The 26,086-nt window shown below is 36.6% G+C and overlaps 2 protein-coding genes across 2 annotated transcripts in view; one reads left to right on the top strand and one right to left on the bottom strand.

Moving 5' to 3' along the window:
* Positions 1-5,735: 5,735 nt before the first annotated feature.
* rab21 (RAB21, member RAS oncogene family) lies at positions 5,736-16,153 on the bottom strand. Its single transcript, XM_079817931.1, has 7 exons — positions 15,763-16,153; positions 14,530-14,589; positions 13,741-13,848; positions 11,674-11,737; positions 11,164-11,218; positions 9,277-9,365; positions 5,736-6,861 (listed from the first exon to the last, which is right to left on the bottom strand). The coding sequence occupies exons 1-7, from the start codon at positions 15,892-15,894 to the stop codon at positions 6,719-6,721; spliced, it is 651 nt and encodes a 216-aa protein (XP_079674057.1). The 5' UTR covers positions 15,895-16,153; the 3' UTR covers positions 5,736-6,718.
* Positions 16,154-19,439: 3,286 nt separating this feature from the next.
* ptprr (protein tyrosine phosphatase receptor type R) overlaps positions 19,440-26,086 on the top strand; it is a 50,370-nt gene continuing 43,723 nt past the window's right edge. The window contains exons 1-2 of the mRNA XM_079818319.1: positions 19,440-19,657; positions 21,560-21,852. Coding sequence (XP_079674445.1) covers positions 19,600-19,657; positions 21,560-21,852 — 351 coding nt within the window. The 5' untranslated portion in view covers positions 19,440-19,599. The remainder of the gene's footprint in view (positions 19,658-21,559; positions 21,853-26,086) is intronic.

Consider the following 26,086-nt stretch of genomic DNA (forward strand, 5'->3'; position numbering starts at 1 on the left):
GATGTAACATTTTAATGTTAAATCCACTATTGTTTTTATATAAAATTGCTCTAGTCTAGGCCTATTGAGTATTTCATGTAATTACATCAGAAGAAAAATCCCTTACTTTACTTTAAAAGTAATTCATTACTTAATGCATTACACCCAAACACTGGGGAAAACTATATAATGGGTTCATCTTTTGCAATAATTGAAATGCACAGTACTTTTGGAGGACAAGACAGATCTTTTGTGAGACCCTTTCTGGTATGAAGATTGCTGCATATCCTACGCTTTCTTATGAAATTGAGATAGTTAACCACAAAAGTCATTTTGAGCGAAATAATGCTTTACCAAGTTTATTTTAAATATATTATTGATACAGTATGAGTATGTGGTCTTGGTTCAATATTACAGATCTACTTTTTTCTTGATTTACCCTGAAAGAACAGAAATGAAGAGTGACATCATGCCCCAGTGGGGCACATTGTAACGTGTCCATATGGCTAAATGTGTTTCTTCATATTTGCTCACAATGTTTTGCTGTATAGCTGTTTTTTTGCGGTGTGTTCATTGTCAAACTCCACAATTTGTTTATTTTTATTTATTAGAAAACTGCATTATTTTATTTGAAAAAGTAATTTTTTTTATTTTATTTGTATTTATTAGTTCAGATTTTAAAGAAGTATCGGTAGCACTTTACAATTAGGTCTCATTTGTTAACATTATTTAATGTATTAACTAGCAATAACTAACAATTTGTAATAACTAACAAAATGTGGACATACTACATTCGCCATGTTGTCATTATCATATGACCAACAGTACCAGTGTCAGTTGCGTCGCTGCACTGCCATTCATAAATCCTCTCCAGTGACCTCATGGGATAGTTTCCATCGAATGCGCACTTCAGAATCTCAGTGGAAGTAGTAGGTAGTTGAAGCCAGATTGTGTGATTGAGATAACTTCTTCTAAACAAGGTTTCGATGTTGTGTTTTAATCAAGTGTTTTGCATTTGCTATCGGCAATGGAGGAACTGGGACCAACTAGGCGTGGGCCCAATGCCCCTAATTGAGCCAGCAGTGGTATCTTTAATTGTGGCCTCCGACGAAGCGTTAAGACAAGATGTCCAAATAAGGCATCTAGACGCACCGATAGCTTAATACACTGCCTGGCCAAAGGAAAAAAATAGTCACTGTTTGGATTTAAATAGACAAATGCTTAAGAATCTATAATTGGATCATTAATGCAGTCATTATTATGTTTCTATAGCATGTTACACTATATTGTCCCTAGTATTGGGACACTTCTCCAAATCTTTGAATTCAATCACTTCCATGGCCACAGGTGTATAAAATCCAGCACAGAGGCATGCAGACTGCTTCTACAAACATTTGTGAAAAGAATGGGTCGCTCTCAGGAGCTCAGTGAATTCAAGCGTGGGACTGTGATAGATTGCCAACTGTGCTATACGTGAAATTTCCTCACTACTAAACATTCCACGGTCAACTGTTAGTTGTATTAAGTGGAAGCACATTGGGAAGAACAGCAACTCAGCCACGAAGTGGTAGGCCATGTAAAATCGTAAAATGGCTGAGCAGCTGCATCCAAGCCTTATATCACCAAGTGCAATGCAAAGCGTTGGATGCAGTGGTGTACCACTGGACCCTAGAGCAGATTGGAGACGTGTTCTCTGGAGTGACGAGTCACGCTTCTCTGTCTGGCAATCCGAATGATGAGTCTGGGTTTGACACTTGTCAGGAGAACGGTACTTGCCTGACTGCACTGTGTCAGGTATAACGTTTGGTGGAGGGGGGGTTATGGTGTGGGGAGTTGGGCTTGGCCCCTTAGGTCTAGTGAAAGGAACTTTTAATGCTTCAGCATACCAAGACATTTTGGACAATTTTATGCTCCTAACTTTGTGGGAACAGTTTGGGGATGGCCCCCTCCTGTTCCAACATGACTGCGCACCAGTGCAAAAAGCAAGGTCCATAAAGACATGGATGAGTGAGTTTGGTGTGGAGGAATTTGACTGGCCTGCACAGAGTTCTGACCTCAACCCGATAGAACACCTTTGGGGTGAATTAGAGCGGAGACTGTGATCCAGTCCTTCTTGTCCAACATCAGTGCCTGACCTCATAAATTAGTTTATTTTTTAAATAAGATTAGTTATTTAGATTCGTTTTCTATCTTTTCAGGTGGATTTAAAAGATGTGCATTTCCATGTTCCAATCACTGACAATTTCTTTGTTTTCCATTTCAAAAGCGGAATCTTTCAGTTCAAGGTACTTCTCTCTCCAGTGATCATGTTATGCCCAGTACACATTGTATGATTTTGGGCTGTCCGTGGCTGTGGCTCCTAAACGGTCCTACTTCGTAGAGTGAGAGAGGTTCAAAGACGCACTTGTCACCGTCTTGCGACCAAAGATAACCTACGATAATTTACTGAAAATGTTAGAAATTCAGCATGATCATCTCACAGTGTGTTTGCTGCTACGACATGTCCACTGACCATAAATATGCAACATGAAATGGTGTATTGATCAACCAGGCATGACGTTAAAACTAAAAACTTCTTACCTCAAGCTCCATTTGCAAAATTGGCATGCCAAGTTGGCCTCATTTCCCTGGCCATGAAAATATTCATATTTCTCATTTCTCATTCTCCTTATGCTTCCTCCTCTTTTTTCAGCGCACATTAAAAAACACAGTTGCCAGAGTGTGATTCATCTTGCTTTATCTGTTTACCACTAGCGAATGCTGACGATATTTTATTCTTCTATACTAACTACGAGTCAATAGATGTCAACATCGTACAGTCTACATGTCGTACCCATGTTTATCAGATCCATGCTGTACAGTGTGATTTGTAATGATCTTAGGATTGCCGAAATCGCACAGTCTGTTGCAGGCATAAGGCATGATGGGTAAGCTACCTTTCAATGCTGCTGATGGGAAGGCGTCAGAAATATGCTATGAGAGGGTAACACAGATAGTGTGGCAGTCATTAAATCCCTGGCGTATTATTTAGAATTTCTGGAATTATTTAGACATCTATTTGTGAACAGTCAGTCAGTGAAATGTCAGAAATGGTTCTAGCGGGCCAAGGAAACTGGCTCACAACTGGCGTGTGGTTTACTTTACACGTTTCCTCCATTTCCAATCATTTGGAACCAGCCGCTGTTATTGTTTTTTCCCCCCACTCGAGTCCAGATGACTCAAAGGCTTTTTTTACTCAAGTTGAGTCAGTATGTTAACGCACCAGTGTTGTTACTGGCATTTCACAAAGAAGACCTCAGGATGCGTTGGGGGCCTTTTCCTGTAAGGACTACTTGCCCATTATTTATTTTTGCTGAACGTTGGCTCATGATACCGATAATATCCCGGTACAGCAATTCTGCGATATATTGCTAGACAATCTTATAATGATACATCATGGCTTTGGACTTAAATGTGGCTGGGGCATCTACATAATTTCACTCACGCTGCTGTCCGCCATCCCATTAAAAACTTTTTTTCTTAGGCTAGTTAACTTATGTTCTCTTTCCCTAATTCTTGAATTGAGCACCACCTCGAGGAGCCATGAAGTAGCGGCACTGGGAGCAGGGAAATCTATTTAGAGCGCCTTATTTTATTAATTAAAATAACGATATTTGGCACCAGCATATCGATTCTCGTATCGCATGGAGAAGGAAAACGATATATTGGCCAATTGATATTTTGTCCCACCCTTAGTTACAAGGGTTCTCCCTTCTCGAAGAACAGACTTGCTCATTGGATAACACAAGTTATTTTGAGCTCTTTGCTCATAAAGCTCTGCCCGATACAGTGAAATGTCACTCTACTGCAGAGTTGGGCAACTCCAGCCCTAGAGAGCCACTGCCCTGCAGGGTTTAGCTCCAACTCTAATCAAACACAGCTGGTGGCATTTTACAGTAATCCTAAAGACTGGTTCGATTTTTCCTGGTGTTTTTGATTAGGGTTGGAGCTAAACTCTGCAGGAAACGGTCCTTCGCTCACGTCTACGTTTTCACAGTTCTATAGACTTAATGTAGTGTCCACACCAAACACCTCTACAACAGTGCTGAGCAACCAAACACACTTGTGAAGAAAAGTCATCAACCAATACCAATCAAGTGGTTTGTACTAAGATAGTACAAATATAAATATAAATATAAATACAGTTAGAAAATGGAGGGCCACAGGAACAGTCCTTGTGAAGGAAAGATTTGGCAGGTCAAGAAAGATATCTGAAAGGCAAAGGCGAAGAATGGTTAGAATGGTCACAGACAAACCACAGACCACCTCCAAAGAACTCCAAGAACATCTTGCTGCTGATGGTGTCATTGTACATCGTTTCACAGTCCAGCGTACTATGCACAAGGAACAGCTCAATTGAAGGGTGAAAAAAGCCTTTTCTGCGTACTGCCAACAAGCAGTCCTTTGAGGTATGCAAAGGCTCATTTGGACAAGCCAGAATTATTTTGGAATAGTGTGCTGCGGACAGATGAAACTAAGATAGAGTTATTTGGTCACAACCAGAAGTGCTTTGTATGGCGGAAAAAGAACAGCGTTCCAGGAGAAGAACCTCCCTACTGTAAAATTTGGTGGAGGGTCCATGATGTTATGGGGCTGCGTGGCAGGTACTGGAAACCTTGTTAAAGTTGAGGGTTGCATGGATTACATCCAGTATCAGCAGATTCTTAAGAACAATGTTCAAGAATCAGTCAAGAGGGTGAAGTTACACCGGGGTTGGTTGTTTCAGGAGGACAATGATCCAAAGCATTGTTCCAAATCTACCAAGGAATTCATGCACAGACACAGATACTACAATGTTCTAGAATGGCCATCCCAGTCCACAGACTTGAATATCATCGAAAATCTGTGGAATGATTTGAAGCGGGCTGTCCACACTCGGATACCATCAAACCTGACTGAACTGGAGACATTGTGCAAGGAAGAAAGGTCCAAAATACCTGCAGACAGAATTCAGGGACTTATCAGTGGCGACTACAGGCTGTTATTTCAGCAAAAGGGGGCTCTACTAAATATTAATGTGATAATTCCATTGGGGTGCCCACATTTTTGCACTTGTCTTATTTTTGTTATGACTCGCATTGTATTGTTTCTGTTGATTCAATGAATGCTATTTCAGAACTGAAATGTGTCGATAAGGTCTAAATTATATCCAAATTAAGTTGCCCAAAACTTTGCATAAAACTGTGTATCTAATGAAAGTTCAATAACCTCATGTATGCTTTTGTTCAGAATAAATTGTTAATGTACGTCTTGAATACATTTTTGGTGGGGTATTAATTCTGTGCAGGTTCAGAATGGCCCTTTAGTGATGCACATTGCAGAACCTAGTGAAAGATTCGTTATTCATCTTCCGCTCAGTCATGCACAAGAAAACAGAACATTGGTTACGCATATAACCGTGGTTCTCTGACTGGCTGAAGACCATCAGAGACTTGAGTCACTCGGGTCAATGAGAAGACTTCTAACAAAGTTGATTTTTAATTTGTAGGCAGGCATTTATTGACAAACACGTCATAGGTGAAAGCTTCTATTTAGGGTTCTTGACATGCAGAAAGTATTCCACTCAATTATGCCCTCTGGTGGCCTTCCACCAGTCACAATGCTTAACCAATGTTTCATGCGACTGTAAAATTAAACTGCAGCATATAAATAACTTGCAGACCTCCTTGAAATTAAGTAAACATGTTTTTACTAATAATATATGCTAGGAGACAATAGGTGGGTCAATCTAGACACTTTTATTTAAAAGGCACAGAAGGCTCACAGCTGCACCTCAGTGTTTACAGGTGATGTTGTTGTGATAACTATTAGTACTTCCAAAAACTGTCCAAATGTTCAGGTCTTGAAAAAAAAAAAAAATTGTACATAGTAAAAGTAACAATTAAAAACACCAAAAAAATAAAATAAAAATACCACAGCCGTTATTCATTTTACATTCAAACAACATTAATATTGAATATCTGTACACTTTTCTGACTGCATTTGATAGCTTGAAAAAGTAAAGTACACATTATTGGATATTTTTCTCTATAAAGAATTTAGCAAGCAAAATATTTTTTTTCTTTTTTCCCCCCCCATTTTTCAAATTTTAATAAATCTGCAAGTTGAAGAGAAAAGACAAAATCTACAAGGAGTTTAAATGTTCTAGATGGACTTTAATGTTGCATTTTTTAAGAAAAATACAGAAGATATGAATGACAGGAGGATGAGACTGTATAAGAATGACACAAGAAGTACAAAGGTCTTTGGACATGTAGATGTTTGATGAAATTGTAAATAAGTTATTAAATAATAAAGAATTTCTTTTTTTTTCTTAGACGTAAAATATAAGGATTTTAAAGATTCTACATGCACAACACCTTGCCAAAAGAAAAAAAAAGAGCTCAGATTGTTAGGGAAATGTATCAGTGCATGTGTGTTTCATAAGATTGGGCGTTATCGTTTGCTACCTATTTGTAATAATTTGCCTAAGTGAATCATCAGAACAGGTCAGTCTGGCATTTTTTTCACCCCTAAAGTCAAAAGGGTGGAGTTATAAATCAACCGTTTCAATAAGGAATAAACTGTTAAAGCAATGACTTGACAGAGCTGTCGCGCAATCGCAGATAAGTGTAGCTGTGGGAAGTGGCAGTTCTTACACAGAAGAGGGCGAGAGAGGCCGTTATCAGTCCCAGGTGTGGTAAAAGGGTGTAAAGTGTATTTAGCCGGATGTACAACAGCCTCCGGCGGGCATGGCAGTCTGCGGCTCGTCATCAACGATCTGTACGCCTCTCCGGGCTGTGCTTGTTTGACTCGCGCCGTTCCCCCTTGACCTCTCCTCTGCCTGAGCCGTCTCCATCATGCCTACAGATGCCGGTGAAAACGTCACAAATTAAAGACAGATAAGTAATAAACTATAAAACATAAATATGCAAGTGCCTGACATAAGAGTGTTTTGAGGTTTGTGCGAGAAGTAACACGGAAGCTCAGAGGACCGCCAGTTATCGAATTGAATGGAAGTGACGGTTTATGGTCAAAAAAGTTTTTGTTTTTTTTCTTACACAGACCTAATTGTTTTGCTTCAGAAGACACTGATTCATCCACTGGGCTTGTATGGGTTACCGTCATAATATACATCTATACATTCAGACTATATGCCTTGTCATATACATTGGCTTATTCGGGTCAATAAACTTTAATATCACTCAATAAGTACCATAATTAATGACTGGGACAGCATGAAGGTGAGCAAATGATGAGAGACTTTTCATTTTTGGGTGGATTATCCCTATGGAGTATGCAATAGGTTTGTGACCCCTTGCCGGTTAGAGTTCAAACACAGGACTCCAATTCATTTAGTTTCAAGGGATAGTTCACCCAAAAATGAAAATTAGCCCGTGATTTACTCACCCTTAAGTCATCCTAGGTGTATATGACATTCTTCTTTCAGACGAATAAATTCGGAGTTATATTAAAAAAGTCCTGGCTCTTCCAAGCTTTAAAATGGCAGTGACTGTTGCTCTGTTTTTGAAGTCCGTAAAAAAATGCATCTGTCCGTCAAATAACATGCTCCACACGGCTCCGGGGGGTTAATAAAGGCCTTCTGAAGCGAATCGATGCATTTGAGTAAGAAAAATATCCATATTTAAAACTTTATAAAGTAAAGCTCCAGCCGATTGCCTTCCGTGGAAAAGTGTTGAGAGTGCCTTCTCGCAATTCAAGGTGCGTACACAACATCTGACGACCGCACCTGGTAACGTAAGCCTATGATCGGCAGAGGCACTTTTTCCATAAATTGAATACGGAAGGCGATCGCCCGACACAAGAACTTTATAAAGTTTTAAATATGGATATTTCTCTTACACAAACGCATCGATTCGCTTCAGAAGGCCGTTATTAAACCCCCGGAGCCGTGTTGAGCACGTCATTTGGTGGACAGATGCATTTTTTTATGGACTTCAAAAACAGAGCAACAGTCACTTCCATTATAAAGCTTGGAAGAGCCAGGACTTTTTTAATATAACTCTGATTGTATTCGTCTGAAAGAAGAATGTCATGTACACCTAGGATGACTTGAGGGTGAGTAAATCATGGGCTAATTTTCATTTTTGGGTGAACTAACCCTTTAAGGAAACCCCACCTTTCAATTAAAGAGTCGATTACCTTTTTGGCAAAGACAATAACATTTGAACATTGTCCCGCTGCCACATTCCATCAAGCGCACTTTCCTTTCCTTCACAACGGTGCGCTTTCATTCCTCCCTAAAAGCCCAAACTTGACTTCCAAATCAGCCAAAATTGTGATGCGTGTATGTATATATTAGGTCTGATTTAACATGTTAATTTAATTAATTAGTTATGGGGAAAAGATAACGCACCCGCCACACCCCCGACATTTCATACAGGTGACGAACATGAAGCAGTGCAACAATTCACTGCGTGATGGAAGCCACGTAATTAAACAAAAAAAAGAAGGTAATTTCGATTTTATATGTCACAATTTTTACTTTTTCCTCTTGCAAGAAAAAGAATCACTGTGAGATAGGCCTAAAATGTTATGTTTAAATGTTACCTATATAAAACATGAGTTTAAATATTATTTCATGCTGTAACTGTAAAGCTATTATGCCCCTATGAACTGCATATGTGAATATTACATTAATAGTAGACTAATCAACACAGGTTTCATCAGTCCAGTGTATGGCTTGCAACCATAAATGTCTGCGTTTAGCTTCACAGAACGTCTTCGATGACAGTATTCTATAAATATGAAGTGCATATTTTTTGCATTCCGATTCTGACATCCAAAGCACAAGATATTTTCTCTCTTATTTCATGGATTTTGCCCATTTTCCTCCGCTTGTTACCACTGTTTTTCTGCCACCACAATGTGCGCACAGCTGCAAATAATGTAACTGTGACGCCTGCTCACAAATGGTCTCTCTCAACACACTGGTCCAGCCGACAAATCAAAGCACATTGTACTTTTCAGAAGGAAGGGCTTCAAAGAGACAGGAACTAAACTAGTGTTACTCAAGAGAGGTGCTGCAACATATGTGGCAAATAACGTATATATGTGGCAAATAAAGATTTTTGAACATTAAAACATGAAAGCCTACATCTTCCTAATAATATGATTCAGCATATAATTGCATCAATTGTAAAAACACAAATACATTGAGTGATCAAACATTTAGGTGAGATAACTCTACCCCCCCCCAGGCCCTGATATGGGAAACAGACAGACTGACAGCATACAAAGCATCTAAAAGTAACGTACGTTTACACAGGTCCAGAAACAGCTCCTCAATGCCTTTGTTTAATTTGGCTGATGTGTGATAGTGTTTTGCACCCACTGATTCTGCATATCTGGAAAAGGACAAAAAATAAATAAACAAAATAATTTCTCAGAAAGCACTTTGTAAGTAGGGCTACACGATTAATCCATGATTAATCGTTTTAGAATTAGTAAAGGAAGCTTAGGTTCAACTGTTAAACTAAATTTTAGATTTGACTCTGTGGCGGAATGAAGTAGTTCCACACGAAAGTAGGGCTGTGTGATTAATCGCTATTTGTTTGATTTCGGCTTATTGTCCCGCTGCCACATTCCGTCCAGCGCACCTTCCTTTCCTTCACAGCGGTGTGCTTTTATTCCTCCCTAAAAGCCCAAACTCGACATCCAAATCAGCCAAATGAGAGTGTTTTAAAATGCAGTCTACTGTTGCTAAACTGCGGGACGTGCTTGATATTAAACAGTGCTATTAAAAGCGTATTAAGCCGTGAAAGAGATACTGTACCCTAGGCGGCTTTCTGTGCACACGCTCCGAGACAGGGTGGAACGCACATTAGCAAAGTATACTGTGGGCTTCAGATACGCGCCTGAAATAGCGTACACACAAAATACGTTGAAATGCTATCTTGCTAAGTATACCCGTAAACACAGTCGATTATGCCTTAAGTGAATGTAAACATTGAGAAATAACGCGTGTAACAATATTGGGTCCGTATGTTAACTCTTAAAATGACAGCCTAATAAATCTGCTGCTGTCATTATTTTTAAACAACAAAATACAAAGATAGAATCACACAAGGATTAATCTACATTTAATGTATACAGCAGTGTTGTATGCTATTACAAGGGGGGGTTTAAAAAGACACTCTGTTGATGTTATTTATTTACACACTTGTGCCGTCGAACTGTTGTATAAACCCAATACACACTCGTAATCGTAAGCGACATTGCTTATATTATAGTATATACTGTATATAAACTCTTCTGAAATTTCTCAAATGAGAATAATCCTGATTAAATGATATTATCAGTTTAACCATTATCATATAGCCCTAGATGTAAGAAAATGTTTTTGTGATGATATAAATAAAATGTCCCTAATACTGACAGATATCAGTAAAAAATATAATGTTGCTTCTCAAATAAAAGTGTTTTGTTTTGTGGATGTTTAGATCTTTTTACTGGAGAACAGGACAAAAACACTTATTGAGAAAACTATGTTTGGAATGAAGGTTCAGGATAAGAGCAGGTTAGGAAAAGACATTCCCACATTTCTAAGGTGAACTTTGTTCCGCTGAATAAAATATATTTTGAAATGTAACACAGAAGAGCACAATTTACTGCTCCATTCCTTTCACATATCTTGTGTGGACTGATCTCATGTGATTGTCTTAATCATGTGACCAGTCTACGTCACACATCCTTGCTCAAATAATGTAACATTCCATATTTAGTCTAAGAGATATTAATATATAAACTGTGTGTACTTTTATAACATACACGAAACCAAAATATATAAATATATCTTTAGGCAAAAAGACACTCATTTTGCTTTATATGATGACTGTGTTTCAGGCCACTTTAAAGCATACATCCTTTTACAAGCCAAATCTGTTAACTTATTAACCAACACTGCTGATAGCTGATAGTTAGAGCCAAATGTTAGCAAGATTATATTTAAGTAAAAATAAAGCTACAGAACATCCAAGTGTAAAAATAAATTTTCAACGTTGATAAACAGACTGACTTTTGTCCCTTGCATCTAAGGTTTGCTTCACATGATCTAATATCCACAAGGCATACTAAAACATCCTGATTCAATAAAAAACACATTATCTGCAGTAAAAACATTAGAGACATGAGAGATGTACATACCCCTCTGCTTCCTCCACTGAAACGTGTCGCTCTTTTTCCAGGTCAATTTTATTGCCTAAAAAAAAGAAAGATATGATTTCAGTCAAAATAAATGCTTTACAGCAAATGATTACAGCAAATAACAAATATTACATCAACATTGTAGAATGGATAAAAAAGTCTTGATTATGGAGCATTTCAAACATGCGTTCCATTGCATCTTTATTAAATGTTCATTCGAATATGATATTGCTTTCAGCTATCAATAATAACATATTTACCATCATCTTTCCCACTCTTTAAGAACAAAGAAATCCTATGACTTTTCCAATTAAGATGATGATATATCTTTGAGCTGAGCACAACTGGAAAAATTAAGATATTCCCATGATCTTAAGATTTTATCTATTTCTTAGGTTCCCAGGCAATCACCGTTTTAAAATCCCCTCATATCTTCCATGACTAGGGAAAGCCTGTAACATCTAACCCATTTGGCAGATTTCCCACCAAAATCACCCTAATATTACTCACCTACTATACATAAACAGATCTCATTCCCCAACATTTTCCTTAATTCTTTTACCCAATTCTTCACCTGTTAAGAAAACAAATGTTAGTTAGTTTACAGCAAGAACAAATCATTAAAAAACACATTTACCATATTACCCTACACACTATATAATAGAACCCAATAATACAATATCACCCAGTACTACTATGCCTTGTAGAATGGTAAAATTGATTTAATACATTAGAGATCTTGAGATATTAAAATGTGACAATATTTCTCGTCGTGGTGAAAGCGATTTCAGCATGGAGCAAAAGCAAAACCTTTTACAGTGCTTTATGTCTCATCCTCAGAAAGAAGAACTGAAGTGACATTCGATAAAGATAGGGCTGTCACGATTCCTCAGATTAAAAATTCTCGTTCACAATTAAACCATGTCGTTTAACCAGCAAAGTAGTGGCGCATTCCACGGACGAGAATCAATGGACCACATTGTTAGACCGTTTACTATGGCTGCCGCCGCTGCACAATATATTGCAACCAATTTATAGTGTTATTGTGAAATCGTAAAGGCTGTGATTCAATTAAATAAATATATGCGCTGTGGGTTTCAGAGTGATTTGTTGTTCATCGCAATTTCAAAATAAAAGTTTAAACCCTTGCTTTGAATTTTGCATGTTTTACAGTATCTTTTCTGTCACATGGCCTTCTGCCTTACATATGCATCTCAATGTAAAAATAATAATAGCTTGATAAAACATCTGATCTTACCTTATCAAATTTTGTTTATAGAAAATATATTCTGACGCCTTTGGCTCTGAGGGCCCAATATCCTCATCTTTGATGACGATCTAGTATCTTGACAGCTTAAGATTTTTCTTTTACAAAGCACTACGGGTGCCCAGATGTATGTATGTATGTATGTATGTATGTAAAGGACCTCTTGAAACTTTAATTGAATACCCCTGGTTTATAGTATATTTTAGGGCTGGGTAAAAAATATTGATTTCTCGATTTTAATCGATTCTCACTTTTACAAAACAATATCAATTCTTAAATCCCAAGAATCGATTAGTCATCCTGTTTTCAGTTAATGAATGAAATAAACATTGTAGCGCACCTCCCATCCAATAACTCGCAATAATCTTTGTGCTTTATTACTATTGATATGAAACAAAGTCTCAGATTTCAGATTACATCTATTTTTTACGAAATTCAAAAGCATAAATACCGCTTTGGCGCTGTGGCCAGAGATCGCTCTGCCGCAGCTCAGCTCAAGAGAACCGGCAGCACAGCATTTTGCTAATTATATGCACCATTACATAGGCTATTGATTGTCATTTTTAATGTTCTTCAATATTTAATGCATGTAGCCTATGAATAAATCTGGCAAGTTTTTATGACAGCCAAATGTTTATATTAAAAAAACTAATTGGAGTAGAATTATGATTATATAATTGTAAAGTTAATATTATAACTTTATTATTATAAAAAACTAAAATCATTTAGTGTAATTGAAGTGTTTGTATACAAATCAGTTAATTTTTACCTTCACTATTAGTAGGCTAATGTAGTACCAAATGACTCCCATAGTTTACAACATTAGTTCAGAGATTTGTTTTCCTTGAGAAAATTGGCCATGTATTGTACCTGATATATATCTAAAATAATCTAAATTGAATTGAATCGAACATTGAATCGAAAGCTTGTGAATCGAAATCAAATTGAATTGTGAAATTTGTGTCAATACCCAGCCCTAGTATATTACATTATGTATTTTAACAGTTTTGTTCAATAAAATTATTTATAAAATTTATTATTTTAACCAATTATTATTGCCTCATTGTTATTACTATCTGTATTTTAATTCATTTTAAAGGCTATTGTTCACTTAGGTTTATTTTTATTAACGATAAATATTATCTGATTACTTGATATTTAAAACATTTCAAAATGCACCTGCATTGTTTAGCCATTTCTTGAAACCCAGAGTCTCATGAACCCAATATCGTGTACCGTCTCTTCTCGTGATATAAGTGTATCGTCACACCCCTATTAAATTCTGGTCATCATTTATTGTAAACATTTACCTTTTGAAACGAGTCCTCATCTGTGACGTCGTAAACCAATAGCGCGCCGTTGGAATCTCGGTAGTAGATGGGTCCAAGGGCATGAAAACGCTCCTGACCAGCTGTATCCTGTGACAAACAAAAACACATTCAATATGAACAGACTTTGGTTGCCAACTTGGAAGACCCAATCAGATACTCTGAAGTTTCATGACTGAACTACGCATTGAAACTACTTTTTGCAATGTTTGTGCAGGCATCTTGCATTCGATACGCAACTGACTGGAAAAATTATTGTCAGAAACTTGGAAGTAAAGCGCAAATTTGACTCACTCAAGTTGAGTGTTATTGTGTTTGGCTCATGAAGTCGAGACACAATTGAAAGTCAAACTGATTCCATTTACTTTTTCAACACATCTTTCTGGTGTTATTGCGAATGATTCATCTGCATGTTATTAGGAAGAAAGTCATCTTTCATCAGAATATATATTTCAACAAACATGCTAAGACATGTAAACATTGTTCCTTTACAGCTGACATCCCCTCCAATCACTGGGCGCCATTCAGGAATCATGAAACACCCACTTTCATCAGCACAATCAAAATAATATCTGAGGAAAAAAATTAAGTCTTGTCCTACATTTTTCCTCACTGGATAAGTAAAATGGGTTGTGAATGATCAACTATTGAGTATGAGCTGTTCATTCTCACAGACTATGGATCAGTACCGTCTTTCCAAAATACATATTTTATTTCAGATCGACTGTTACACAAATGCTACAACCATAGTGAGGAACATGTGTGACTCACCCATATAGCCAGATTTACTCTCTTTCCTGTGATGTTGAGCTTCTTTGTAAGGAACGATGCCTGCAAACAAAGGCATACATGCATTAATTTGTATTCATTCAGAAGATTCAAGTCTATTTACAGCAGCCATTTCACCCTGTAGCCCAAGACTTGTACAAGTATAAGATTTATTGTTTGATTGTAATGACATTCTATATATTTTTATTCAGCAAGGATGCATTCAATTGATCAAAAACTGATTTTTTAAGTAAACGTGAAAAGTAATCTTTTGGACTTTCTGTTTATCAAATAATCCTCACAAAAAGTATCACGCTTTCCACAAAAATAAACTTCATAAATTTCAACATTGATAATAACAAGAATTTTTTCTTGTGCAGCACATTAGCATGTTAGAATGATTTCTGAAGGATCATGTGACACTGAAGACTGAAGTAAATTCAGCTTGACATCACAGGAACAAATGACTAGTATTACTATCACTATTATTACTATTATTTTAAAATAGACTCAAATAGAAAGTCGTTATTTAAACTGCAATTACATTTGTTTTTTGAAAATGTATGAGTGTTTTCAATCTTCAATTCGGTCTTCTCATTTCCATCATAACCAAATATGTGCACACACATATCACAATTGTTCAGTTAACTGAACTGAAAATGTTTTTCTTCTTATGAAAAAGCGAAAAAGAACAAACTAGGAAGACCAGAAGTGTCCCCTGTATACAGGTAGTTGATTAACAACTTGGACATTAATTAGTGGCCACATCAAGATTCAGGGTTAAATGTCCAATGACTTTTCTTTCTAAAAAAAAATACAATAATTCCATGTAATAACATAGAAAATTAGTCAATAGTGTTTTGGATTAAAAATTAAAGTTTATCGCGTGGCACACTGTAGACCACCGACCACTGCCATTTCTTGTACAGAGTATATTGTTATATAAAATAATTATTTTAATTCGTATAACTGCATACATACTGTATTGTTATACGATTACGTAGATACAATCTATCACTGTATAGGCCCATAATCTACTGCTATAGGGGAACCAACAAAAAAAAGACGTAAACAGAGAGCAAAACAACTTAACAAGCTAACAAATCGTTTATTACAACAAATACATACGCTATATATTATATATATTACAGATTAAAGCACAATAAACGAGTAAAGACTGGCTCATTCATATAATAACGCCCAGACAGATGACTGTAGTTCTGCTGATTCGCTCACCTGAAGAGTGGTGATGTGTTTGTCGTTGAATTTGTTCTCGCAGTATCGCAGCACCAGCGATGTTTTGCCGACGCAACCCTCCCCCAGCAACACCACCTTGAACGAATACGTCTTCCCTCCAGCCGCCGCCATGCCCAAAACTCTCTCCCGGACGCAAAAACAAAGCCTGGTTCGAGCCCCTAGCCGATCACAGCAGCCATAGAGATCCACAGATGACAGCAACACAAACAAAGGGCCACCGATCTGCGCTTCGCATAAAGTCTTCGCACTGATTCCACTATTAAACACTGATTCACTCCTGGTGAAGCTCTGCCATCAGTCTAATGGCGTTCCGCTCTCTAACGTGAAGGAGAGGTGGTCAGGTGATCCACATGGCCGCTGCTCTGTTTCCTATGAGGCACTCGCAGACTATACCTGCAGGGGGCGCGCGGTGGCCCAGAGAGACAATTCACGCATAGAATCGCATTCATATCCAAAGGCGTTTTATGTCTTCCTGCAGACATTTCTTTGCTAAAATGTATAATCATTTTATATATGTTATTTTAAAAATAAAATCTAAAATTCACGTGTTAATCTGTTTCAAGTTTCAATATTCTCCATAAAATGTTTTGCCAAAAGCCAAGTCCGCCTGTGATTCGTCAATCCTGATTCAACGCAGAAAAACGTAACAGTGATCACGCGACAGCAACAATTTACTCATGAACAACAACAATTATGAATTTAAATTAAAACGAAGGCCAGGGTTAGGATTAAGCCAGGAGTAGGATATTTAAGTAGCTTTATAAACGCGCCTTAGGAAAAAAAAAAACATTACTGGTGTGCATCTTGAGACAACATATAAAATATGCCAGTGCAAGTTGCTTTCAGTTAATACAGCTCAAACATGCATTTTAGTCTGCGACTAGCCTGGTCTGTGAAACCGGGGGAAAGAGAATAGATATACAATTATGTGAGTTATAATAAACACGTCGTATCTGACCAATCAGAGACAGCATCCGGACCGTTAATCCCCTCCCATTTAGTGTTGGTTTTCTTTCCATTCTATCAACTGATTGATTTTTGTAGTCAGAACCTGACAGTTGTTGCTAGAAAGTCATATGACTTTTAAAAGCAGCAGATTCCATATAATTCACTAGTGACATATTGCATAAAAAGGACAAATGCTTATATGCGTTACGGCTTGTGTTCTTATAAATTGATCTACTGTCAAAAGTAAACTAGGCCTATTATGTGGCCTTTTGAACACCTGAGGGCTCCACAAACGACTGATGCTTTTAAAAAGGGACTAAAAACATACCTGTTTAGAAAGCCTTACAATGTTTTAAATAGTTTTTTAGTGTTTACATTTTTGTGTTAATTTTAGTTGGAAGCTGATTTTAACTTAATTCTTAATTGCTCTAACTGCTTTATTTTATTTGTTCCTCCCTTTGTAGCACACTGAGATTTTCTTTAATATGTAAAGTGCTTTATAAATAAAATGTATTATTATTATTATTATTATTATTATTATTATTATTTATTGTGTTTTGTTTAGCATGCAATGTATCAAAATATGAATCAAAATGAAAGAGTCGTGTCACGAGTTAAAAACTATTTAAACAGATTCGAAATCTAATTTAAATGAATTATTATTAAAAAAAAAAACATTTTAAATATTAAATATCTTTACATATAAGCTGCTTCTTGGTCTTTGTATTGGGTCTGCTTCTAATGGTCTTAGAAATTACAGATCCAAGATGGATTGAACTGCAGGAGTGCAGTTCCAACTAATCGCATAAAATACATCAGATCTATTTTGGGCGATGCATTTTGGCAGGGATGCTTTTTGCTGCATGGTGAATGTCAGACATCAGATTGCCATGGCAACAGCAGCGAGCTAAATGTTTGCCAAGACGACGCAGCAGACTGACTTGGCAGATCTGAATGGAGAACAGAATAAAATAACATCCTACATGGTCTCCTCTTATAAGAGCTTGAGTAAAACATTGAGGATCTATGGTTTGTTGAAGATGATGTGCTTGAGGATGAGCATCATCGTTGTAGAAATGCAGGAACAGTGAAAATATTAGAAAATGCTCATTCATTAAGGAGTCACTAAGCAAAACATGATATTGTAGACAGCCAGTGTCCTGCATGGTTGTTGTTATTGTAACATATTTCATGAATGCTAGACTGAGTTCTGAATGAAGAGGGCCATGTGACTTTCTCTGACGGTCCTTTCTTGATCAAGTGTGCTCTATAAAAGCAGGTTTCGCACAAAGAGATGCTGACAATCAAAGGCCATACAATATTGCTTTACATCGCTTTTAAGTTGTTGCTCTCTCTCTCTCTCTCTCTCTCTCTCTCTCTCTCTCTCTCTCTCTCTCTCTCTCTCTCTCTCTCTCTCTCTCTCTCTCTCTCTCTCTCTCTTCTGTGCCATGGGATTAAACATCTGATAGAATCAAGTCTTTTTGACTTGACTGAGTAAACAATGTCCAAGTTGGCTAGACAAAACCTTGCCTGTAGCAACTCATAATGTAATAACTGCACATAATGTAAACACTGCACATAATGTAATAACATTATTTTTTAAATACAATGTTCATAATTTAATAATTCTCTCAAAATGTAATAAAATATTGAGCACATAATGTAATAGCAATTTTTACATTATGAGAAATGTATTACATTATAAACTCACCAAAAACAGACTTTAATATAATATAATATAATATAATATAATATAATATAATATAATATAATATAATATAATATAATATAATATAATATAATATAATATAATATAATATAATAATTGCATGCATATTTAAATCTGTTGCATTTTGCAGCTAGTTTAAGATTGCATTTAGATGTTTTACCTAATTGTAATGTAAATGAATAATAATGTGTTTTTATGTTTTAAAACCTATTACAATTTTGACAATATGACAATGTTTTGGTGAGTCGTAATACATTTCTCATAATGTGAAAATTCTTATTTTCATTTTGAGCTAAAAATGTTACATTTTGAGAAAATAATAACATTTAAACATTTTATTACAATAATAATGTAATACTTATTACATTATGTACCATTACATTATGAGTTGCGACATTGCCTGAAAGTTGCCTGGATATATATATATAATTTTTATTTTATTTTTATTTTGTAGCCTATTATTCGTTTTCAATAGCCTACTACTGCTACTACTACTACTACTACAACAACTACTACTACTAGGCTACTTCGATGCACAATCAATCTGCAGATGTTTGTTTATTAGTAGAAAATGTTGGCATGCTGTTAACTGGTTTTCTCCTGATAATTTTAATTCACGAATTAATCATTCTTTTGAACTGGTTGAGATTTTTGAATCATTGGACTACAAGAATTTAGTTTGGGAGGTGAGTTGGGTCCTTGTATCCTAAACAACGTAGCATTAAACATCACAAACAGAAGACAAACATCATGATTTTCATCAAAGAAAATCATAATTCCTCGATCGCTCCACGAGCTTTCATATATTCTCATTTTACTGTTGTATTTGACTATGTACACAACACGTTTAAACGATTACTATTTAAAAGACTATTTACGATTTTGTATGGACCAGACCAGACGTAACAGTCTATCAGATATGAATCTGTTCAATGAAATGAATCAATCAAACGAATCGACTCGCTAAATGAATCCTCTCATCGCTAGAGAAACAGAGACATCAGGGTGTGTGATCCACAGCAGATGCGGAATTACTGTATCAAACAGCCCTCGTTTCAGTGTCTTAACCATAGAGACACTGCAGCCTCGACTGACATTCATAAAGCCATAATGTATTTTTAATAAAAACGAGAAGAATCATGTTCGTCAACGCGGCATTAGTCGTTATTTCTTTATTGATGGGATTTCACGTCACAGGTGAGGCTAAAAACAATATCGATATCGGTGTTTGTTTTATTTCTGGTTATAATTATGTCCTCATTTGCTACTGTAAGTGTGAATTCTGCGGGGTTTTTTGTCAAATGCATGGTGTGTGTTAAATAATATCCTATGGACAATTGGATTATTTGAAGGCTAGAAGGGGTAAATAAAACCAGTTTATCATGGAACAAAGTGAAATGTGCGAACCTTTATTAGACAGGGAAATGATTATTTATTCAACATTTCTAGTCAATGCTGAAATAAATAATAATATTGTACCCATGCACATTCTGAAGCTCAGATCAGGTACAGTAGCAGATAACGGATATATTCATCACTATTCATTTTGTACAGTAGCCTATTGCTATGTCCATTATTAGATGTATTGCGCCTGTGCATGCTCATACAATATTACAATTGATGTTGCATATGGTACACTTAAGGTTATGCTTCTCATAACAGGATTAAATACTACTTTTTAGCACTTAAAATCATACTTGATCATTAGCAATAATTGTCTTTTATCACACTGTTCATCCAGTTACATCATAAAGCTGTAACCATCAACAATATATATATATATATATATATATATATATATATATATATATATATATATATATATATATATATATATATATATAGATAGATAGATAGATAGATAGATAGATAGATAGATAGATAGATAGATAGATAGAGAGATATTTCAAGTGTTCTGAAGTCATATGAAAATAGCTTTGTGTGAGGAACAGATCACAATATAAGTTATTCACTAATCTTCCTCTCTAGTGCTTTTTTTGTCATTTTGTTGCTTGACGGACCTGTTCACTTTCATTGTTATTATACTGAAAAGAGTGTCCCTGATATTCATTAAGAAAGAAGGGCAAGCTACTTTGGAAATCATGATGATTAGTGAATGAATACAAACGTTACATTTTGGAGTGAATTATCCCAAAAGGAATATAGAGCTATCAATGCTAGACTAAATAAAATGTCCTAGTCGCATTTATTGTCATCTTAGGATATTTATAATAGGACAATAGAACCAAAGATGCTGATAAAGAACCTTTATTTTTAAGAGTGAATGCAATTTATTTTAATTGAGTTCTCAGGTTTTTCATTTTCTTGCCTCCAAGTGGTCCAAGTTTCATGTTTGTATTGAACATCAATATTGTTACGCATGATCACTAGATATTTTACTGTCTTACACCCGGCTAAGTCAGATTTCACTGGTGTTTTCATGTACATATTTACAATACAAGCCAATAAATGTTTTTTTTTTCAATATGCATATATTATAATATCTACCGGTATATTATAAAATGTACGTTAACTCTTTATTTTACAGTGTCCTTGTTACATATGTTACATGTATTTACCATAGTAATAACAGTAAATGATGCATAATTACAACTAACCCTCAACCAAACCACAATCCTACCCTAACCCTATAGTAAGTACATGTAGTTAATTAATATTACTTAGTACTTAAATATATAATTAGACTGACACCTTAAAATAAAGTGTAACCAAATGTACTTTTGTGGCCCTGGATTGAAATTGGTGGGGAAAAAAAGTTCAGTATCGTGTTCATATTGTACTGCAAAACACTTTTGCTGATTTTGTGGGATACGGTTACCCGTAGTTAGGGACAGGCGTGGTGGTAAGGGTAAGGTTAGGTGTAAGGGAAGTGTCAACAGTGTAATTATAAATGTAACTACATAAATTAATTACAGATGTAATTACATGCAGGTAATTTTTTAAATGTAAGTACAATGTAAAAACATGTATGTACATTGTATCAAATGATTGATTTAAATGTTAGTATAATGACTGGATGACTGTACAGTTATACAGTCATTATATAGTAACAGCTATGATGTGAAACTCTTGTTTCAGTGGGCATCACTGAGGACGATGAAATGTATCAGAGACCGCATCGGCGCATAGCTAACGGAATGACTAACCCTGTGTACCAGCACATGGGTGTCCTCAGCCAGGGAAAGGCTTTGGGATTTCATGGGAAATTGCTTCAGACCCAGTCCCGTGGTCGGGTGGCCAAGCTGATGCCGGCAGCGTTTCTAGAATCCCATTTCCAAAGAGCTCCACAGAGGCATTCAGACATCAACTTCCTGCAAAACATCGACCATGTGGAGAACAAGCCCGTATCTGCCCACCACACGGTCACAATGGTGAGATTTTTTTGTTACTTTGAGATTTTAAGTGCAAATTATATTATCATTTACTATAAAATATATAATTATATTAGGTGGCCTTAACTACTATGTACATTTGAATTAATAATTTGATACAATGCACTTATTGTGTACTTATTGTGTACTAACGTTTTAAAAATTACCTGCATGTAATTACATCTGTCAGTTTATTTCCCCACTCTTAAGGTTTAATTAGAAGTTTTCATGATAAATTAGTAATAAAAAACATTTGGTAGCCTATCGATATTTTTATGTATTGATCATTGATACAATGCCAGTACTGCAAGTATTCATACTTTTTTCCGAAGTTAAATCTGTGTGTCTTAAAGGAACACTCCACCGTTTTTAGAAATAGGGCTTATTCAACATCTTTCCTACATTTATATAAGTGGGCAAATGCAATTTTGTCTCAGTGCATGCATTGTTTTAGTTTGGCAGGGTCGCTCGCCGCTAGCTTAGCTTAGCATAATGAATGGAATCCTATGTTGCCAGCTAGCATGTCCCAGATAAAAGTGATCCAAAAAAAAAAACACCACCTAATTACTTCTTGTGGCCTGCGTATTCACAAAGAATACAAATAGCAATGCAGATTAAGATTAGGCGATTTCCTAGGCAGATATTAACTTGGGACTATATTAGGGTGAAGCACAGGCGAAGCACTGCTACTTGGGTGCAGAGATATCACGCAACACATGAAATCCCCAAACTTCCGTCAACATACCGGCGTGCAATGCGACAAAAGACGGGAAAAAAAGTATAACATACCGCCGTGACCTGCACCGAGTGTCTTATCTTTTGGATTGTTTATTTTGAGAAGTTACAGCTACAGTTACAGCTAACATGGTAATTGCCTGCATATTGCATTGCATGCGTCATGTTTAAAATGATCACTTACTCCGTGGACAGCTGTCCATTGGGTCCATCCGGCATGGGGCGTTTTTTCCAGTTCACTTTATCACACTGGAAAAAAAATTGAGTACTGCAGGATGGATCAACGCCGTGAAATCCTCGGTAGCTGTGACACGACAGCGGGCACGCTCATCTTGATCTGACGCTTTGAGCCTGGTCATCGATGGCAGTAACTTGTCCCACTCGCCACAGCACAGACACTCTATTTCAGTCGGCATAGAGTGACATTTTCCACCACACTCACACCACCAGTTCGTGTTGGCTCTCATCCTCACGTCCTCCGGCTGTTGAGCGATCGCAACCTCCTCCTCCTGTCGTTCTATTTCCAAAGCACACAGGCGTAGCTCCTCTTCTGAAAACTCTGGTTCATAGAGGTATGGTTCTGGATCTTGACTGTCTAAGAAGTAACCCTCTTCGTCTCTCACAAAATCAGCCATGTTCATCGTCATTCATGTACTGTATGAAAAATAGCCAGCTACTATTCACGCCGGTATGTTGACGCCTTGACGGAAGTTGTAGGATTTCATGTGTTGCGTGATATCTCTGCGCCCAAGTAGCAGTGCTTTGCCTGTGCTTCCCCATAATATAGTCCCAAGTCAATATCTGCCTAGGAAATCGCCTAGTCTTAATCTGCATCGCTATTTGTACTCATTGTGAATACGCAGGCCACAAGAAGTAATTAGGTGTTTTTAAAAAAATATTGTTATCCCTTTTACTCGGGACATGCTAGCTGGCAACATAGGATTCCATTCATTATGCTAAGCTAAGCTAGCGGCGACCTTGCCAAACTAAAACAATGCATGCACTGAGACAAAAATGCATTTGCCCACATTTCTAAATGTAGGAAATAAGTTGAATAAGCCCTATTTCTAAAAACGGTGGAGTGTTCCTTTAATCGCTGAAACAAGCATGTTACTGACAGGATCAAAACATGTAACCAGATGTAGCCAGGTAACATGCCAGCAATGTTGCTAAGGAGTCAGTCAGTAGTGAAGACTTTTATATTGAAAGGACTGAAACTTTTTGTGAACACGGAACAAGACACAACTGACAAATGCTTTGACTAGCAGTGTCAGGCACAGGAAAACCCCTTAACTGTTAAAAGGACAAGATATCACAGCAGACATTCAAACTAATTTTTATTATGAACTAGGACTGACCTGAAGGAAAATGCTATATATAAAAGCAGTGATACGTGAATAAAACGCAGGTATTGACAAATCAGAATCAAGGACTAGAAATAACCGTTGCATAAAGCATATTAAAAACACCACATAGACATATAAACAACTTGATTTTCACCACAGGGTGTAAACATATTCAAGCGTGAATTTTTCAGAATAGGATCTACAATTTCATTTGAACTTTAAAGTAACAACACACTTCTGTTTGGTTGCATGATTTGAGGCGTTTTATTTTATATGGTAGTTTAGGGATATGGGTAACAGTATAAGATATACTTTCCGTAGCAACACCTCTCATAAAGATGAATAGGTTTGACATCGAGTTTGGCACTAAACATTTGGCAACTGTCTATATGTACCAGCTTGAATGATGTGTATATGTGAGTATTACAGTGAGGAGGATGTGTTTTATGGTGGAGTGAGATGAACTCTTTCACCCTCGGAGCCAATTACACTAATGCACCTGATGCGAGACCTCTGGAAGCTTCCCCACTCCCACGAGGTGTCCAAAAAAATCAATCACAGCTCGCATATATCACCACTTCAGCGCACAGCACTGCCTGTGAGAGTCACACATTTATATATTTATTTACTTTAATGCCGGTGAAGCTTAATATGGGATGTGCTTAGTACACAAAAGGTCATTGCAATTTGCCTGTCAAAATTAATGCAGGTTTGAGAACTACTTCAGTGTGGGTGGTAATTAAAGTCAACATGAAATCAACATCGTCCCTGCTTATGTCATGAATGCCCTGTTTTCTGTGCTTGTTATGTGGACTTTCAGTTTGTTCCACATTAGGGCTTGTACCTGTACATAGCCTTTGTACTAGGGATGCACCGAATATTCGGCCACCGGAAATTTTCGGCCGAAAATGGCCCAAAAGTGCATTTTCGGTTTTCGGCCGAAATACTTTTATCACCGAAACAACACGGCCGAAATGTTGTGATGACGCAAACAGAAACCGCGACCTGCACGTGCTTGTCTGAAGCAGTATATTTGAGAAACACCCACGTCAGCTCCATGTACAAGCACTGACAGCCAGAGCTCATGTTCTCGATGAGAAGAGGAACAGACTTCACTGTGAGTTCCCACACAAACACCGATCAACATGTATCACGAAATTCAAACGATAAATGCCGTTTTGACGCTCTTTAATGTGGCATCACTGATCACATCACAGTTCAAGCCGCGGCACGCGCGCGCGTGAACGCGATCATCTGTGAGCGCGATCGATCATCTCTTCCTTAAGAATAAACATGAATGAACATCTAAGGTATGTTGAGGATACATTAACACTTACTGTCACGTATCATATGTGGTGTAATCGCTCAATCAGTGTTTCAACAGCGAAAAGACGTCAATATAACTGCTTGTAAACTAGCCTAAACAATGTCATGCAACTTTAGCATCACATTTACCTCAGGCAGTCATTCAGTGTCCACAGAATTTTATTCACTAGAGTAAATCAACTCTTTCACTAAATATATGACCTATATTAGCCGTTATATTCATTATATTCTACTTAACCTGTTAATGATATCTTGATTATTTCCTGTATGTTTAAATAAACCTGTCATGAAAATGACAGACACTGTGTATAAATGATTATATTTCAACAACGAATTGGAGAAAAAACAATTTTATTATTAGATTATTAGTTATTGCAAAAACTGCCTTATGTGAAGTTTGCATGTTTGCGTACTATGTTATTTGAGTGTTGATTATTAGACCTAAAAATAAATAGCAACTGAATTTAGGCTAATAGTTTGGGCTCTGTTGTTAACCTTTAATATTAATGTGCAAGTAAGGGCTCCCTATATAGTTTACAGCAATATCTTCAATACACTTTTAGTTATAATTTAATTCATTTAAGAACAGATACTTTTTTTTTCCAGTAAACCAATAAAAAGAAATAAAAAGTCATTTTGTAAAACTGCTGTACCGAACCGTCAGTTTTGTGTACCGTTACACCCCTATTCTACAGTTAACATATGGGCTATGGCAGTCTTTGCTTTGATACACTATTATGTTGAAGGCCTACAGAGAAAATAGTTTTATCTTTAAGCAGTTGCACTTGTTCTGAATGCACTTTCTTGTAGTAGTCCTACAGAGAAAA

This window comes from Gobio gobio, assembly GCF_949357685.1.
Source record: "Gobio gobio genome assembly, chromosome: 5".
Lineage (NCBI taxonomy): Eukaryota > Metazoa > Chordata > Actinopteri > Cypriniformes > Gobionidae > Gobio > Gobio gobio.

Coding starts and splice junctions, on each gene's coding strand:
- rab21 (XM_079817931.1), bottom strand. CDS start 15,894: ATGGCGGCGGCTGGAGGGAAGACGTATTCGTTCAAGGTGGTGTTGCTG. Junction 13,849..14,529: donor GAGTAAATCTGGCTATATGG/GTGAGTCACACA, acceptor TGTTTGTCACAG/GATACAGCTGGTCAGGAGCG. Junction 6,862..9,276: donor GTTTCTGGACCTGTGTAAAC/GTACGTTACTTT, acceptor CGGCATCTGTAG/GCATGATGGAGACGGCTCAG.